This window comes from Vidua chalybeata, chromosome 12 (assembly GCF_026979565.1).
Source record: "Vidua chalybeata isolate OUT-0048 chromosome 12, bVidCha1 merged haplotype, whole genome shotgun sequence".
Taxonomy (NCBI): Eukaryota; Metazoa; Chordata; class Aves; order Passeriformes; family Viduidae; genus Vidua; species Vidua chalybeata.
This window is the reverse complement of record NC_071541.1, coordinates 12,508,730-12,526,522: the sequence shown is the minus strand read 5'-3', so window position 1 is coordinate 12,526,522 and position 17,793 is coordinate 12,508,730. Positions and strand designations below refer to the sequence as shown.

Sequence of the window (17,793 nt, the reverse complement as noted above, 5' to 3'; positions counted from 1 at the left end):
TCTGTTCAATGTAATTATCACTGATTTTGATCCAGAGTTGGATGCACCATCAGCAAGTTTGCTCATCATACAGCTGTGAGGTGCTGCTGACTCCCTTGAAGGATGGGACACTTTGCAGAATTAAACATTTGACTATGATTGAGGGGATGGAAGGTAATGAGTTGAAGTGCCAGATTCTGCACCCAGGACGGAGTAACACCCAGCACAAATAGAAATGGGGAGGAATGCTTTAAGAGCAGCCCTGCTGAGGTATCTATCAGGTAATAAGAGAGTCTAATTTTGACCGTGCAGTAACGCTGTAATTCACACTTTAAAATTCAGAACAGTAATAAAATTCTTGGATCTTTGATCTTAAATCTTTGATCTTTTCATTCCTCCATTATCCAAGTCTATACTAATATATTCTCCTACCTTTTTTGAGACTAAAACAGCAGAAAAAATACAACCGCTTGTGCAAACTGCATTAGATCATTAGTTAGCCAAGAACCTTCAGTAAACAAAGGATGGTATATTTGCATTTCTTCTACATGTTTCTGCTATGCATTTAACACACAGAGCATTCACAAGCATAAAATTTCTTACCTTTCATTTTCCTTTCTGTAATTTGCAAATATTTTGTCCATTAGCATTTTTGCAAAGTTGTTTGCACAATTTGCCAAACCTTGCTTTAAATCCTCACAATTCAAACAGATCATAGGGAAATAAATCACCTCTGGCAAACTCATGATTTCCTTCTTGAGGGTGAAAAATTCATCTATGAACTTCAGAAAAACATTAGACTTTACACTTCAGAGTTGTTGTTTAAATACTTGGCTACATGAGTAAGTATTAGACACTGAAGAAAATAAGTATTGTTTTCTTGTATTACCATAAATGTTTAGGGAAAAAAATCAGTTACATTTTAGGTACTCCATATATTTTTAGCTAAAGGCTAAGCATCTGTTACCCTTCATTATTGCTGTATGTATAGTAAAAATTATTTATAAAGTGTAGAATTAAAACTTACAGTAGTGTATTCATCAAAACTGGGTTGTTCTGTTATAAATCTGTTTATCCGTTCCTCTGCAGTTCCATCTACAAGCCAGCCATAACTTTCAACTACAATTCAATTATAACATATTTATATTACTAAAATGCATATGCCATACAGCAAGCTACTTATTACAAAGAAGCGACACAGCTATTTACACACTCTTCTATCACTTACCATAGCCTTTAAAATGTTCCTGTGGGCCTTCTAAGTTGTCTCTGATAGATTTTTCCAGAGTGGATTTGGCCCATTGTACGGTGTGAGCAGGAAGCTCAGCATCCAGAGTTGCAGTGCCACCCGTTAGCCAAGCATGTATCGTCTGGAAGTTCTAAGAATAGTGCAAGTGTTGATTATTTACATTTTAAGAAGTGGCACAAGGATACCTATACTTTAAAAGTAAGTTGCAATCTGCAGAAGACATGATCACAAAAGTATGAGACCCTAACCATGACCAAGTTCATGGTTCATGCTTTATAGACAAGTAGAATGACTTTTCCTGAAGCAAAGAGTTGAACATGAAATATGTAAAGGAAAACAAAAAATTATCCAATCTTACATAAAATTAAATTATATAATATATGCAAATACAGAAAGCCAACCCCAAAACACTTCTCTGAAAGTATCACCACATATGACTAGTGACCAATACTCAGTTCACATCTAAAGCCCCCAGAAAGACTCTCTTCCCTGGAACCACAGACAGGTTCCCAAGACACCAATCTTTTGATGTGGTATATAACAGTTTTTAGAGATTTAAGTATTTTCTTTTTCTTAGAAAGAAAAGGAATATCAACTCTAATTTTCCTTGTGTTTCTCTGGAGATCTTAACTTTAATGAAAATTTATTGCAAATCATCACACATATAATTGAAGAGGTTATTATTATAATTGCAGATCCAAAGAGCAGACTAAAACAATCAATAGCAGGTGCACCAAGTTTTTATAAACAAGAAATTACAGAATTACTTCAGAGCCTGGAGTGCCACTGGGTATCACAATTCATGATGTGACCTGTAGAACCATTGTGGAAAATAAATAAAAGTTGTATTCTGATCCCATTGCCAGGGTAGTCAGACTCCTAAATCACAAGTATTTTCATACACTGAACATCTTAACAATTACATAATTAAATAAAACAAAACCCACCTGAAGAGTCTGTCCTATACAATCTACTACAAACAGAATTGCTTCTTCTAAGTCTTGTAAGCTTGGATAAAACTCCATTCTATTTTCATCAAAAGTCAAGTCCATCTTAAATATAGGCAGACGACTTCTGTCTTCAGGATCAAAAAGTTTCACAAAAACTTCAGTTGTTCTTTGCAGTAATTCTTTCAGCTAGGCAACAACATAGATCACATAGTTGACATAAAAAGGGCTCAACCCATTTTCCACTCATCCACTAAGCCAGGATTTCCATTCATTTTAGCACTTCTGGCCTGATTAATGGATAACTGAAGCAGTGTGAATTTTTCTAATAATTCGAATGAGAAATCAGTTCAATTATTTTTCTAATAATTTTAATTAAAATCAGTTCTAATTTTTCTAGTGTGTATTAGTCCCAACCCTCAAATGGTGAAAACTAATGAACAAGTAAACATTTCAGTAAAGCCTATGCATCAATTTTTGCTACAAAAGTAAGCCTATTACTAATACATGTATGTAGAAATGAAATATCTTGAAAGCATTTTCCTTTGATTAGACTATTGTTCCATTCTTTTTCTACAAAGCAAGTAATGTTTTAATCCCATTAAATTTATCATGGGAGGAAAGACATTTACCTGATTAGACATAAGCACAGCCACACAGTTATAAAAGGACTCAAGCTGATCCAACTTTACACCATCCAAGGCCTCTGACTGAGTGAAGAGACCAATAACTCTTTGGTACCATGTACTCGTTATCTTGTCTTCTGCTTTAGAACAACTTAGAGATGCTTCAGTTTGTAAAGATTTACAGTCAATTGGCCCTTTCAATCTAGAAAAGAAAGTTACAGCCAACTTTATAAACAAAATTTAAACAAACCAAACATGGAGTAAGGTAACAATACAAACTTTTGTATTATAAACGTAGTCTTTCTCTAGTAGGAAGCACAGTGGGAACTTACACATTGCTTCAGTAGACAAAAAGAAAAGAAAAAGCCTGCCTCAAACTCCAGGATTTGCAGAACAATTACCAGGAAAAAAAAAAAAAAAGAGGAAAAATATTTTGAAAATTTTCTTTTTGAAAACTAGGAAAATTTAAAGTTCCAAGATGAAACAGAAAATTCAACTTTTGAAAACCAGCAAGAAGTCTGATCTTCAGGGTTAGCATAGAATTCTCTATAGATGATACTACTAGCAGCTGATTTTTCAAATACTACTTTGAACAGATTTCTATGGGAATTAAGCATTAAGAATAAGTGAATAAGGGGAGAACTTTACAGAATTAAAGGCAAAATACAAATCCAAAGGTCTGATATTATCAACAACTTGAACAACAATAAAATACATAACATAGAGAAGAAAAGGTACATGTCATAACACAGAGTAACTTAATTACAGTACATTAAAATTGTGCATCAAAGAACTTTTCTGTGATAAATAAAAGAACTGAACAAGCTCATCTTTGCCAGCTTCAAAAACCTATATGGGTCAATAATTCAGCAAAACAGACTTTACCTGGAACTAGAGAAATCCACCACAAGAAAATTAAAGAATGCTGTATAACCAAAATCCAGTAGAGTTTTCATTGTGGGGTGAAGAATATGTAAGGTGGAAATTATTCGTTTTTTCGCTTTGACATAACTGTCATGCCACGTACTAGAAAAATCCAGGCCTCTAAAAAAGAAAAACCATAAAAAACACAACTAAAACAAATAAGCAAACAAAAATTAAGAGCTCAAGCACTACTTGAATAAAGTACTGATACATAACAGATAGTATTCAAAAGATTATTCTCTAGTGTGAATAGTTAATTAAATTCCACACACATGTCCTCATTACCATGCAGTGGAAGTCATAAAGATACTCTGATAAAACATGCTTTATCTTTTATGGTATTTTCAGATCACCTCTTCTTACAGAAGCCCATTCAATGTAAAATCATAACTTCACCAACTACTATCAGGAAGCATTTATCAACAGATTTTGATAGCACACACTGATGCATCAGCAAATTGTGCAGTTTGGGTATTTATATTCTGTCTTCCTAAACTCCTTTTCCATGATGGGCGGGCATAATAGATTTGCCTTCAGTCTCAAGGTTTCATCTCATAAAACCGAAATCACATTAAACCTTGGCATTTATATGCAGCTTTAGGTTGTCAAAGAACTGTACATTGCTGCTATCTGCCAGAAAACCACCCCATACACACACAGTTCGTTCCAGAGGCAGCTGCATTGTGACTTTAGTGCCTGAGCACTCGGAGCCAGGTTTAATTTGCAGTCATGAGTGCTGCTCTACGTAACTATAACAGTAATAAAACACTGTCAGTGCTAAAACTTTGCAGAGCACTCAAGATAAGAGATGTTCAAATGCAAGATCCTCCACAGAGATTTAAAAATGTCCCAGTAAGGGGCTCCAAAATTAATCTTGTACCATAACTGTCCACACTACTCAACAAGAATGTCCATCATTCTCAGTGTAACTCAGTATATTTTGTATATTCTCAGTAACTCAGTGTATTTTGCCAGTGAGTTATTTGCTAACTTAATCCACTCACAGAGGTAATGAAGGCAAAGGTGCCTCCTCTTCCAAGTTATCAAGTTCTTTTATGTCTGGTTTAATAAGAGTTCTTCTCACTAAAAAAAAATACATGAACATTAGAAGAAAATTAGGCCATATTCAATAGTCACTGTACTTCCTTGAACCAAGCACATGGAGGATGAAAAAGTAATTGTGTCACCTTAGTCTACAAAACACATTCACCCAAAGGTAACTGAAAATCAATAGCTTCTGCTGAATTTTTATACAGACTTGGGTGCCTTAATTCCAATTCTGGTTCCTGTTCCTGAAATTTTTCAGATGTGTTTGTGTTTAAATAGTTGAACACTTAAGCAGTTTCTTTGCTGAGGGGATGGTCAGTCACAGCAACAGGCTCCCCAGGGAAGTGGCCATGGCACCATTCCTGCCAGGGCGCAAGGAGCACCTGGACAGTGCTCTCAGTTGAATGGTTGAGTTTTGGAGAGTCCTGCAAGGAGCTGGACTCTAATCCTTATGGACCCCTTCCAACTTGATATAATGTATGATTGCAAGAATTTATGGCAACTTTGTTACATCATTACAGTGAGATACTATAAATATGCCACTGATGACATTACAAAGAAGTTAGTCCAATGTTAAATTGTTTGGTTTTTAATCTACATTTTTAAAAAGATCAGCCATTCACTAAAATATTAACAAAACTGGGCCCAATTTCAGATTCCTGTTACTACCCATGTAAATAAATTAATACATGATTTCAAGGGAAAACGCTTTCAAAATTCCAGTTCATGACTCTTTTTAAAAGGTTTTAAAATTGAAGTGAGTTATATCTGAGAACAGTAATTCTCTTTGCAGATTTTTATTGTAAGCTTCCTCATGCAACAAAAGCACCATCAGAAAACTAGTACTTAAAAGTTTCTCCTTTCTTTAACAGTAAACAGCAACACATTCTTGCTTCAAAATAACTAAATAGGTTAAAGACAAAATGAAATAACTTCATCAGCAATCAACCTTTTTGACATGAGGTGTGCAGCTGACTTTGTCTTTGCTTGAACTGTATTTTCAGCTGGTTAACCTTTTACTGGTTCAAATAAAATAAGCAAGTTTTGCCTTAAACATTATGGCCAACACACATTTGATAAGACAGGAGAAGCTAAATCAGTAGTTAATTACAGAGATCCCACCTGGTTGAAAGAACAAAGCAGAAAAATTATTTTAAGCACGAGAATATGGAGTTTATAATATATATACTAAAATTAATATAAGTGCCGAGTAATCTGTAGTACTTACACACACATCTTTGCATGGTTTTTTCATAATCCCTCACTATCTCCTTTAAAAGGTTTTCAGTGAGCAGCTCTCTGTCTCTGCCCTCCATAAGTGACTGTGGCACCATGGTGAGCATGGACCTCAGCCACTGCTGCTGGATGGGAACCATCGGATTACTCTGCACGCAGCTCTTCAAAAAGAGATAGTCTGCCTGAAAGGACAAGATTACATACCTATGTATGTGTTTTCATGTTAGGCTTGGCAGAAGTCTCTTTTTATTCATAATTTCTTAATTTCAAAATTTCTTAATTTCCTTAAAGGCAGGGTATTTAATCTAATCTTTTCAGCATTCACTGACTAATACCCTAAAAACTGCTCTGTGGTTGGTAATATGATCTCTCTGTCTTAATGATAAAATATAAAATATGGTACTTGTCAGTATGGCATTTTCCTTGGTTTTCTGCTGAAGCTTATGGCTAACAATAAAATAGTTCAAGGTTAAGGTTATTGTTCTTTGGACAAAGATTTCTCTAGAAAAAAGTGTGGACAAACATCCTCCATAAGGGGAGTGGGTCTTGGCCAAAGAAATAGGTATTTCTGCTTTTGATTGACAGTTTTCTTATGAAAATGTCTACATAATGAGTTTCCCTAACAACAGCTAGGCAAAACTGGTTACCTTAGGCTACTTAATATAAATATTTCAATACTAATTTGAGTTTCAACTGGCTCTCAGAGATGAAGTCTTACTTTAAAAGCTATACACAATTTTGAAGTTTAGTATATGTTCTTCAAATTAAGGGAATGATGTCAAAGACTACTTTTTGTACAGGCTAAGGTACAATCTATGACCTAAGCTGAAAAAAAATCCTGAAGCCTGCTAGGTTTTTTCCCTAAATAATGATCTTTAACTAAGGTTAAATTAATTATTGACAGATGATCTTTCTAAAACAGAAAAATACTTTCCCTCTACAGGACCAAAGACAAGATTCCTGTTTTGCTCCTATTCCATTTTCCCCCACCAAGACTACTTTTTCTTGTTTAATAGCAATAATTCTGTATAACATACTCAACTTCTCTTAATAGGGGCCATTTACTCTTCTATGCCAAAAAAAGCAAATGAAAGAATTTAACTCACCCTTAGTTGGCTTTCATTGTCCATCTGTATAAAAAGAAATGGGAAATTGTTATATATTAAGAACATAGAAACAAAAATACTGGAACTACAAAATTTAGCAAATATTATTCCTAAACAAAGACTTTATTCTACAGATATACAGGCACACATTTCAATTGGATTACCTGAGTATATAAATACATTTATGAATTACTGAGGAGCAGAACAAGTATCTTGAAGTAAATTCCAAGAAGGAAAATAAATGTCACAATAACAAAGAACTAAATAGGAAGCACTTAATAAAAAAACACTTTCTCACAGTGGAAGGCAGTTCTGTGATAGGAGGTGCAGCATCTCTCTCATCTGTTTCATCCATGTTAATGTAATAGACTTCAAGAGCTCGATCAATTCTAAAGTAAACCACAGCATCAGAAGTGCAGAAAAACTACAAATAATACAATGAAAATAATGCTAGCACTTTAACAGGAGCAACCTCTTTTTTCATCATTACCAACTCCATGATCACTACATCTCACTATAATTATATTAAACAAACACTGTTATTTATCAAATATCAAATGTTTAATGTCTCTTTCACTTGAATTTCAACATGTCTTGAATTACATGAAACTCACAGCAACTGATTAATCATCTTTTGCTGCTCCTTGCCTTTGTGGTATGCCAACAGTTTCTTCTGTGATGGTGACATTTCAGATATGAATGGTGGAGGTAAAGCAGCAGGACGAAACAAAGTTCTCAAAGTCCTTTTACTGGAAGTTGCTTCATTTGAGTGCTCCATCTAAAACCGTAACAAAACCAAAATTCTAGAACACAATCCTGTCCAGAAATGAGTTTGACACATGCATCTATTAAGTTGAACGTACATAAGGCATAAAATGAGGTCACCTCAGCGATCTCCACAGTTCAGGTACGACAGTTGTTTTAATAAAGAAAACAATAGTTTATATGATAAAATGGCAAAGTTCAAGGGAAAGTGTGTACATACAGAGCATGCCATAAGAAGGAAAAAAAAAAAAAAAAGGAAAGAAAGGAAGAAAGAAAAAAACCCCAACAAATTTATGTTTTGTGACTGGGCTAAGGTTCAACTAAAAGATCGCTCTTCGATGGCGACTTAATCGCCTGAGTAGGGCTATTCCAAAGACTGATGGTCGGGTTCCCCTGGAAACACGATGCACAAACTCACCACCGCGTTTCAACAGCTTCCCACAGGGGAGCAGAAAGCCAAAGCTACCTCCTAAATCAGTGGTATGTCCTAAAAAAGCACCGAACCGGGCGGTGGTGGATGCACCAAAGGACCCAAAGGACTCAAGTACGGCCGGCCGGGACATCGGCTTTTCCCGGCGCTCCCTCAGCCCCGCCGCTCTCACCTCTCCCGGCGCCGCGGCCCCGGCTCTGCACAACAGCGCGGTTGCCCTGGAGCCGAGGGTGGGACCCGGCCCGTGAGAGGTGCTCGGGGCTCTCCCTGTCCGAAATCAGTGCCTCTCGTGACGACAAAGAAAAAAGAAACTTGGAAAAACCTTACCTTGACCGTCTCTGTCTTCCACAGGGTTGGCACAACCCGAGCGAGTCAGAAAGTCCCTCTGCTCCAGCCTCTGCCTGCACCAAGCAGATCACTGCAAGAATGCCTGAGAAAGTATAAATATAATACCCTCAAGCATCAGGTGGCTGTTGCTAAGCTTCTCCTTTTTGTACAACTACAAATGGAAATTTTAAGGAACTCCACAGGTTTGTTACCCGCCTGCCCACACTTGACAAAAGAGGCTTTAAAACCCAAATTTTGTGTCTGTGTGGGAAGAGCCCCACGCGCAGATGCTGGGGGAGCAGCGGGAGGGAATTTTATGTCAGAGTCCTGGACACCTTCCTAGCGTGGCCCTCACTGCCCGGGACTATTCAGCGTAAGGTCTCAACCCACACATGAAATGTTTTCTCACGAACAGAACAGAAACCCAAAGCCTCGACGTTAAAGGATTTATCCACAGGCAATTAACATCGGGGCGTTATGAGGGAGACCCGTCCACGCCTCGAACACCTGTCGGCCAGGAAGCTGCGATGAGTAGAGGGGTTTCGCTGCCGAGGGAACAGAACCCGCTGGTTCTCCGGTGGTCCTGGCTCACGCCGTGCGGGCGGGTTAACGGCGGGGCGCGGGAGCGAGCGGCCGGCCCGGAGCGGGGCCCGGTCACCGGCAGGAGGCGCTGCCTCACGGCCAGCGGCGCGAGCCCGCCCCGTCCCCGCCTCCCGCGAGGCCCCGCCCCTTGCCGCGCGCGCTGACGGCGCGGCAGCCCCGCCCCGCCCGCCGCCCCGCCCCCGTCGCGCGCGGTTGACGGCGCGGCCCCGCCCCGCCCCGCCCGGCGGTTCCGGCCGCGCCCCGCGGAAGCCGCAGCGGCGCCGGGTCCATGTGGCGTCGGCTCCGCTCCGCCCTCCGGAGCCTCCGCGGCTCCCCCGCCGCACCTCCGCACGGCGGTGGCGGCCGCCCGCCCGCCGCCATGGAGCGCGCCGTGGTGCGCTGCGTGCCGTCCGAGCCCAAGCTGAGCCTGCGGTTCGTGCTGCCCGACGGCAGCGCTCGGCACATGCAGCGCGACCAGGCGGAGCCGCTGGGGCGGGCGCTGGCGCGCATCGCCACCAACGCCGCTAAGGGCCACGGCAAGGCGGGCAAGAAGAGCAAGAAGGCGCGGGCGGAGGGCGGCGCGGAGGACGAGGCGGCGGTGCCGGCCGTGCCGGCCGTGCGGCTGTTCTCCCGCGACGGCGCGGCGGTGGCGGAGGAGGTGCCGAACGCGGCTGCCTGGCAGGACGGCGCCGTGCTGCACATCGGGGACGCGCGGTACCGCGTGGAGCGCAACCCGCCCGCGCTCACCGAGCTCCGCCTGCCTCGCTCGATCCTCGCTGGCTTCCCCGTGTGCCCCAAGGTGAGCGCCGAGTTCGCCGCGCCGCAGCACTGCCTGTTCCGCTGGTTCCGCGAGCAGCGCCCCGCGGGCGGCGGGGACGCGGCTGGGGAGGCCTGGGTGGAGACGGCGGCGGCCGAGCGCGTGTTCACGCCGTCCAACGCGCTGGTGGGGCTGCGGCTGAAGCTGCGCTGCACGCCCGGGGACGGGGAGCAGCGCTACGGCCCGGCCCTGGAGGTGGAAAGCACCGGCCCCGTGGAGGCCGGGCCCGGCGCCTGCACCTTCGACGCCCGGCACCTGTACACCAAGAAGGTTTGCGGCCACGGCTCCGTCCGCGCCGTGTCCTACAACATCCTGGCCGACACCTACGCGCAGACGGAGTTCTCCCGCACCGTGCTCTACCCATACTGCGCTCCCTATGCCCTGGAGATCGACTACCGCCAGAACCTACTCAAGAAGGAGCTGGCGGGCTACAGCGCCGACCTCATCTGCTTGCAGGAGGTGGATAAATCTGTTTTCGTGGACAGCTTGGCCCCGGCGCTAGATGCTTTTGGACTGGAGGGGTTGTTCAGGATTAAGGAGAAGCAGCACGAAGGCCTGGCTACTTTCTATCGCAGGGACAAGTTCAGTCTCCTCAGCCAGCACGATATCGTTTTCAGCGAAGCCCTGCTCTCAGAGCCGCTGCACAAGGAGCTGTGTGAGCAGCTGGCCAAGTACCCCCTGGTGCAGGAGAAGGTGCTGCAGAGGTCCTCTGTGCTGCAGGTACCAGCTGTGACATGTCTTCTTCTCTTTCCCCTCTCTCTTTCCCCCTTTCACCTCCTCCCACTGTTTCCAGGTGCAGCTGGGCCAGTGTTGTTGAGCCTCAAGCAGCAGAAGGGAGGTGAGGGATTAGGAGTTTGAAACGCGGAACTGTGTTCTCTGTTAGCTAGGGTAATGGATAGAGGAGAAGATCAACTTAGGATCAAAACCAGAACATTGAGATCTTACTGAACTGCATATATGGAATTACCAAAATTTGGTTTAAAAAGGCAGTATTATTTTGTTTTAAAATGAAGACAGCTGTTGAGATTCTGGGCCGGGTAGTGATTCCTGGCTGGTGGTATTGCCAGCCAGTTTTTCACTACTTACTTTTATATGTCAGAATCTATTTTATAAAACTTAGATCTTATAAATCAAGTTTAGGTAAGTTAGCTGAGTATGCTTTATAGTGCCTCTTTAGCAAGTGGCAGGAGGGATCAAATAAGGTTGGACAAGTGTGAGCTTCCTGATGCCAGAGGGTCTGCCCACAGAGCTGTTGTGCTAGTGCAAGTGTGTAAGATAGAAGGCTGCGTCAGGAATTGCAGAAATACCAGTAAAAGTTTCCTGCTCATGGACTGAATAGGACTAATGGGATTTCTTTGATAACTGAAATCACCTCCAAAGTTTTGTTCAATTTCACAATTATGAAATGCTACATTTGCTTGCCATAAACAGAGATTTAGCTCTGTTTTTCACTCTCTGTTGCAGAGAGTGAATACAAAAGTGCTTCAGAATGGTACAGCCTTAACTATATCTCATCAAAAAAATATGGCCAAACCAGACACATTCAAAAAAAGTTTGTTAAATGATGTAGTGGTAATATTTTGGCTGATACCCAGACCTTATATAGAAGATCATTGAAAAGTGCAGCTTCTAAATTGAGTTTATTGGTTATAAGCATCAGACTCTTTGAACTGGATTGCCATGAAGGCATAAGCTGACTAGTGGATTTTAAAATATATAACCTATAAGTCTATTTAAGACTTAACAAAGACTGTTTTCTCTCTTAAAGGTTTTGGTTCTTCAGTCTACAACTGATCCTTCCAGGAAGCTTTGTGTAGCAAATACCCACCTATACTGGCACCCCAAAGGTAATTTTGGCACATTCCTGCATGTGGGATAACTAGGTTTGGAAAGGTTTTTGCTCTTCCTTGGGAGAACAGATTTCCCACCATTCTTTTGCAGCTATAATCTTTTCTTCTGGAACTGAGGGTTTCCTGCCTCACTTCTTATCTAGATGAAATTAAGCCAGACTCTTAGGTCTTGTTTATATATTTATTTTTCTAGTGTGCCTAGGAGTCAATAGAATCCAGATGAAAGCAAGGCAAGTCACAATACACACAATTCACCCAAAAAGCAGACCATAAAATAGAGCTTTGTGTGTGCTTATGGTTTCCCAGACCTGTTGAACGTGGAGCTCTCCCAGAGTACTGCCAGGAGGGGCAACCAGATTGGGCTCCAGAAGCTGTTAGGAGAGATTCTTCTCTTCTCAGTTAGTTTTCTTTTGGTTCTGTGCCCTTTTGGGAATATTATTAGGAGGTTGCCATGCAATGGAAAACTGCTGTATATGGGTGTTAAAGCTTCAGAGTTCTTGCATGGGTGAGTTTAAGTTGAAATTGTGTGTTACTAAAAAACTTCCATAGTTACAAACTTTAAAGGCTTCTTAATTCATGAAAACTATTCTAAAATTCAGGATTGCTGTTTCAGAGCTATATATGCTTAAATGAGCAACCCAGTGAGCACCTCCAGTGCTGTTCCGCATTATTTGAAATAATACTTTTTTATGTCCTTAGGTGGGAACATCCGTCTGATCCAAATTGCTGTAGCCATGTCTCACATCAAGCATGTAGCATGTGACTTGTATCCCAGGATCCCAGTCGTATTCTGTGGAGATTTTAATAGCACACCCTCGTCAGGAGCTTACAGTTTTATCAGCAGTGGTGGCATTGCTGAAGATCATGAAGACTGGGTCTCAAATGGGGAGGAAGAAAGGTGCAGTATGTCTCTAAGCCATCCTTTCAAACTGCAAAGTGCTTGTGGAGAACCTGCTTATACAAACTATGTTGGTGGGTTCCATGGATGTCTGGACTACATTTTCATTGACAGAAACGCTCTCGAGGTTGAACAAGTTATTCCATTGCCAAGTCATGAAGAAATAACAACCCACCAGGCTTTGCCAAGTGTTTCACATCCTTCTGATCATATAGCACTAATATGTGACTTGAAGTGGAAATAGAGTAGCTCTGGCATGGTGCTTTTGGAGGTTTTTAAACAAGAAATTTAATTTAATGTACTTCTGGGCAACTGAGGTTAGACCCGGACTTGTATGCTACTAAAAGTAAAGCCAAAATTATTAATGAAGAGTTCATGTGTTTAATGGCTCTACTGAGTATTGTCACACTGTTCAGAATACTTGCATGACAATTTTCCCTTTTTATATGCTAATGGGAAAAAATACATTGAAGATGGGGTTTTGAAAATTGGATTATCATACACCTTTTTAGTGATGTTTTTAAAGGATTAAGAATTATTTTGTTTAAAAAAAAAGGAGTTTAGTCTGATTTGTAAGATAAGTCTACAAATTGAACCCTATTTAATTCAGAAATAAACACAAAATGCAAAATGGATTTACTTGACTCCACTTTAATTAATGTAATGGTAATTTAAGTTTATAAATTGTCTTGATCACTTACCATTACTATGGCACAACTTCTAGTAAGTTGCATGAACAATGTACTTGTACCTACCAACTTCTGAAAAGATGTTCTTAATTAACAGTGAATGGACTTTGTCAAAAATCAGCCATATTAAATTCAAGGCTATAATTGATTTGGAAGCAATTTGTTTGCCCAGATAACATGGGTAATGAGGATAATGTTAACACCTTGTGAAATTGGACTACATGAAGAAAGATCATCTACTTTGAACATATGCTCCTTCTGGTTTGAGTCATCAGCAATAAAAGATACTGGAGTTTAGGACAACCAGCTTTGGATGGGAGGGAGCTTTTTATCCATATCATCTGTTTTCAGGTGGGGAGAGATACAGAACAATGTGGTGCATTAATTATCTGTGCCTAAATCTTTACAAATAATAACAAGTGACTTGCAAACTTTTTCACAATGGTTGTATTTTGTTCCTCTCTTGCATACAAAGACAGCCTGAATTTTTAAGTGTTTTTACATGCATTTTTTCTTTCTAGAAATAGCCTAGTTTGCCCCATTTTGTAGGATGTGGGAAAGTGTATTTTAGCCATACCTTCATGGAATATGCTGGAGTGGGTTCAGTCATTTAACAAGCTTCTTGCCCTGCATCATTCATCCATAGGAAACAAAAAGCATTTGGAAACCATTCACTAAATCTTCCTCTTTCACCTAATAAAACTCCCTTTATCAATTGTCTGTTACTGTTGTCAGTTTGGGGTTTTCTTCTAGTTACTGGTGTCTTTCATGGCAAAACAAGTCTGCCTGGGTTGATAAAAGCTGTCTTCTCTCTGCTTGCACACCTGCTCACCTCCCCTGCATTCTGGTGCTCTGTAGCTGGGATTCACTCAACTGTTTAAACACTACTCAAACCAGGAAGTCATTTTCAGGTGGGATATTTCTGAGGGTTGCTGGTGCTGTCTCTTGTCATAGTAATTGCTATGCTCTGAAGGGTGGTGATGTGCAGCTTTTAAATAATCTGCTCTTTTCTGTTATTTCCAATACAATTACTTCTATGTTTTGCTGCTGTAGTGTCTGTATCATGTCATCTAACATGATGCTGGTAGCTGCAGTAGCAAACCCCTCAAGGCAGGTTTACCTTCAGAGGTCATACAAGACTAAAAAGATGCAGGCCCATAAATCTCCAGATGTGTCTCAAACAGCATGATGTGAGAAGACAAATCTCATGAATTGTCCAGTGTTTCATCACCAATTCTGCCCACAGATAAAGGGAAATGGACAAATTCCAGTAGTCTGAGTGTGTAGAAGCCTGTGATGCTAAAGAGCTCATGTAAATGTCCTTCGAAAGCAGCTTTTTTTCAGGAACATAGGCAGTTAACCTTCCCTCTTATCCCAGACTCTTACCTGATCTGCTCTACCACCTGTGAATTGTCTCCTTGTTCCTGCTCATGCCACACCAAACTAAAACAGGGATGTGATCCTGTTAAAAATACAGGGCTTTTAGTTCTCTTGCTTGTACTATCATTTTAGTGGATCTTATGTCCTGAACTTAGTCACCTTAAAGCCTTTTGTGCCCAAAGAACTGATACAGATTTGGAGGTGGGTGGAAAGAGGTGATGAAAGCTTGAAGCAAGATCTTAACTTGCTCCAGCAGATCCACCCCAAAGCATAACACAAGACCTCGATGAAATGGTGCTCATTTATTCCAACAGCTTTGCCAGGCTATATGTAAACCCTCAGATTTCTGGTTTTGTTAAGTCAGCACTTCAGCTAAGCTATATGGTAGCTAAAGCACCTCTGGATACAAAAGGGAAGCAAAATGGAATGTGGCAATGAAGGATGTTAGATCAGTGCACTAGTGATGGACTCTCCCTGAAAAATTTGACCCTAAATAATTTGGATGGATCTTTGATCAGTTTTTTAAGTAAGTCTAATTAAAAAAATAATGTGTAATTCAGTCTTGCGTGAGTTGATGTCTGTACTCTCCTAGACCGCAAAGTTAATAATAAAAGTATGGCTGATTCATAACTTCAAGATACACGTGCGAGGAGAAAATCTTGCAAATAGAATGAAAGCTGTAAACCCCTTGTCTGGGCAAATAAATTTTACTAATTTACTAAATGAGGGAACACTTATACCTGAAGATGTAACATTTGCAAGCATATTGCATCTTAAAGGGCAGAAAAATTAATTGGAAGATCTGTTCAAGGAAAAAATTCAGTATCAACACCAGGGGAAATACTGAAAATGACTGCATTACAGCTGAGTCAGAAATACAGAGGCCTACAAAGTGCCAGCTCTGAAAAAAAATGAGAGAAAAAAACCCAAACTCCACTGAGTAATGCAGGGCTGTGGGCCGGCAGGAGAAATAGCTCAGTCACTTAGAACAGTAACATTGTAATTGTGAAGTTCGGAAGTGTGATTGTGTTACTTATATAGGCTAACTGAGCTCCCCTTACAACTCAAAAGAACATTCTTGTTTTTCTCATTTTCTCATTCTTATTTTTAAGTACCGATCCATTACAACTGCGTTACTTTGTCTTTTCCAAACCCAAAACATTAAAAAATCTGTAACTCGTCCCTGGAACCAGAAGATGGAGCTGCTCAGAGAACAGACTTGCCCGGTGCTCTGCCTCCCGAGAAGCAGCAGTTCCCTCCCGCTTGCTATGCTGGCACTTGGGCTGCTGCCTCTGCCTCCCCGCAGAGCGGGGAGAGGGAGTGCAAAGGGAAGCTGGAATCTGCAGGAAGCAAGTGGTGAGGACAAACACGGCACTGGAACAGGCCCTTGCACGTGGCAGATAATTCTTTACTATGTTTAGGAGAAATTCAGCCCTGAGAGCTGATGCTGGGGAATCTCCAGCCCCATTATCCTCCATTTAATTAGGAAACTGCAGCAGAGGCTGACTGCCAATAGCAACAATGTATCAGGAACCTGTCCCACGTCAAGAATGGGAATGCAACACCAGGGTCTAGATTAGGAAAGGCACAGTTCAAAAACTCTGAGTTTTTTGGGGTAAAAGACCCCTTAGGGTATACCTTTGGCCCAGAGCCCCCACGTTCCCAAGCTGTATTTACATCTGTGTAAGGTAACAGATGGTGCTTCCTACTGCACATATGTTGGTTTTAACTCCCATTTTGGCTCTCCCTTCATCTCTGGACCTTGCCCAGCAATTAATTCTTCCTCTCTAAATCACATCCAGAACCCACATTTGTACAAGTCCCATTCAACTTGTCTCCATTTTATTTCATAAACCTAAACTCACCTGTACTTGTTCCTCATCCAGCAATTGGAAAGCTCCACGCCCTTCAGAACAAAAAACTGGGTAGTATTTTCTTTGCATCTTTGTCAATGTGTGTGGGATTTTTTTGGATTTGTTACTCTACTTTCCCAGACCACCTGTTAAGGAAAAAGGAAAATCTATTTGCCTTCTACTTGAATTTCCCATCTCTGATTCATTAAACTTAAAGAGAGACAGTGCTGCCTCCTGCCTGGCTGTTGTCTCAGGAGGAAGAAGTTTCTTCTTTCACAGTGGCTCCTGCTGTGGACAAACTCATCACTCACAAGAATATTACAGAACTAAGGGCATGCAAAACACTGACCTTCTGAAGGCAGCACACTTGGCTCATTTTTAGGCTCTGAGTATTGTGAAATGTTTACCTGTGTATTTGATACGTACAAAATCAGCCAGGTTCTGCCAGATCCTTCAGACTGGTCTGGCAACTTGAAACTCCTGTTATTCTTTCCCCTGACCATATCTGCTCCAGACAAAGGGATCTTTTATCCTCCTGTGGCAGTACTTGAATTCTCTCACATTTCTTATATCATTGCTATTTTTGAAAAGTATAATTCAAGCATTAAGTAAAGTACCTATATCTATCATGATAAAGCAAGCAAGGATGCCAAATATGATTGAGAGAAGGATGAAGAAAAGGGAGGAGAAAAATGGTATGAAAAAACCAAGGGGAAAATACCCAGTGTGCTAAGGCATCAGAGCTTTCAACATGTCAAATTAATTGTGTGGTTGCCCTTGTTTCACATATTCTTAGCATAGAAAGAAAATTGTTTCAAGTCTTCCTACTCAGTAAGAGGAAAGTTTGGCCTTAAACATTTTAGTTTTGGCACCTCAGCTTTATTCATAAATCCAATGGCAGCATATGAAATGTAGTTTCTTAAGTTCCCATTCTTGACAAGGGTGGGAAAGACATACTTGGACAATGAGTTGTGCCAGGTTTCATCATATTGCACTCAAACTGCCTTTGTCCAGACCTTTATAGAAGGATTTCTTAGACTAACAAGGGACTAATAACTGGGCTCTGAATTTTCTTTACTGGCAAACCC

At 41.1% G+C, this 17,793-nt stretch overlaps 2 protein-coding genes across 2 annotated transcripts in view; one reads left to right on the top strand and one right to left on the bottom strand.

Annotated features, from left to right (window-relative positions):
* DNAH12 (dynein axonemal heavy chain 12) overlaps window positions 1-9,274 on the bottom strand; it is a 58,821-nt gene extending 49,547 nt beyond the window's left edge. The window contains exons 1-13 of the mRNA XM_053953918.1: window positions 9,144-9,274; window positions 8,637-8,739; window positions 7,729-7,892; window positions 7,413-7,503; window positions 7,115-7,138; window positions 6,001-6,190; window positions 4,730-4,808; window positions 3,687-3,845; window positions 2,808-3,003; window positions 2,176-2,364; window positions 1,208-1,358; window positions 1,007-1,098; window positions 583-761 (exon numbers count right to left, since the gene is read on the bottom strand). Coding sequence (XP_053809893.1) covers window positions 583-761; window positions 1,007-1,098; window positions 1,208-1,358; window positions 2,176-2,364; window positions 2,808-3,003; window positions 3,687-3,845; window positions 4,730-4,808; window positions 6,001-6,190; window positions 7,115-7,138; window positions 7,413-7,503; window positions 7,729-7,892 — 1,514 coding nt within the window. The 5' untranslated portion in view covers window positions 8,637-8,739; window positions 9,144-9,274. The remainder of the gene's footprint in view (window positions 1-582; window positions 762-1,006; window positions 1,099-1,207; window positions 1,359-2,175; window positions 2,365-2,807; window positions 3,004-3,686; window positions 3,846-4,729; window positions 4,809-6,000; window positions 6,191-7,114; window positions 7,139-7,412; window positions 7,504-7,728; window positions 7,893-8,636; window positions 8,740-9,143) is intronic.
* Window positions 9,275-9,498: 224 nt separating this feature from the next.
* Window positions 9,499-15,488, top strand: PDE12 (phosphodiesterase 12). The gene is made up of 3 exons (XM_053953923.1): window positions 9,499-10,755; window positions 11,804-11,882; window positions 12,585-15,488. The coding sequence occupies exons 1-3, from the start codon at window positions 9,508-9,510 to the stop codon at window positions 13,025-13,027; spliced, it is 1,770 nt and encodes a 589-aa protein (XP_053809898.1). The 5' UTR covers window positions 9,499-9,507; the 3' UTR covers window positions 13,028-15,488.
* Window positions 15,489-17,793: the final 2,305 nt, after the last annotated feature.

Excerpts from the sequence above, each read along its gene's own strand:
- PDE12 (XM_053953923.1), top strand. The coding sequence starts at position 9,508 with ATGTGGCGTCGGCTCCGCTCCGCCCTCCGGAGCCTCCGCGGCTCCCCC. Across the intron at positions 10,756-11,803 it reads AGAGGTCCTCTGTGCTGCAG|GTTTTGGTTCTTCAGTCTAC; the intron begins GTACCAGCTGTG and ends TCTCTCTTAAAG. Across the intron at positions 11,883-12,584 it reads CCTATACTGGCACCCCAAAG|GTGGGAACATCCGTCTGATC; the intron begins GTAATTTTGGCA and ends TTATGTCCTTAG.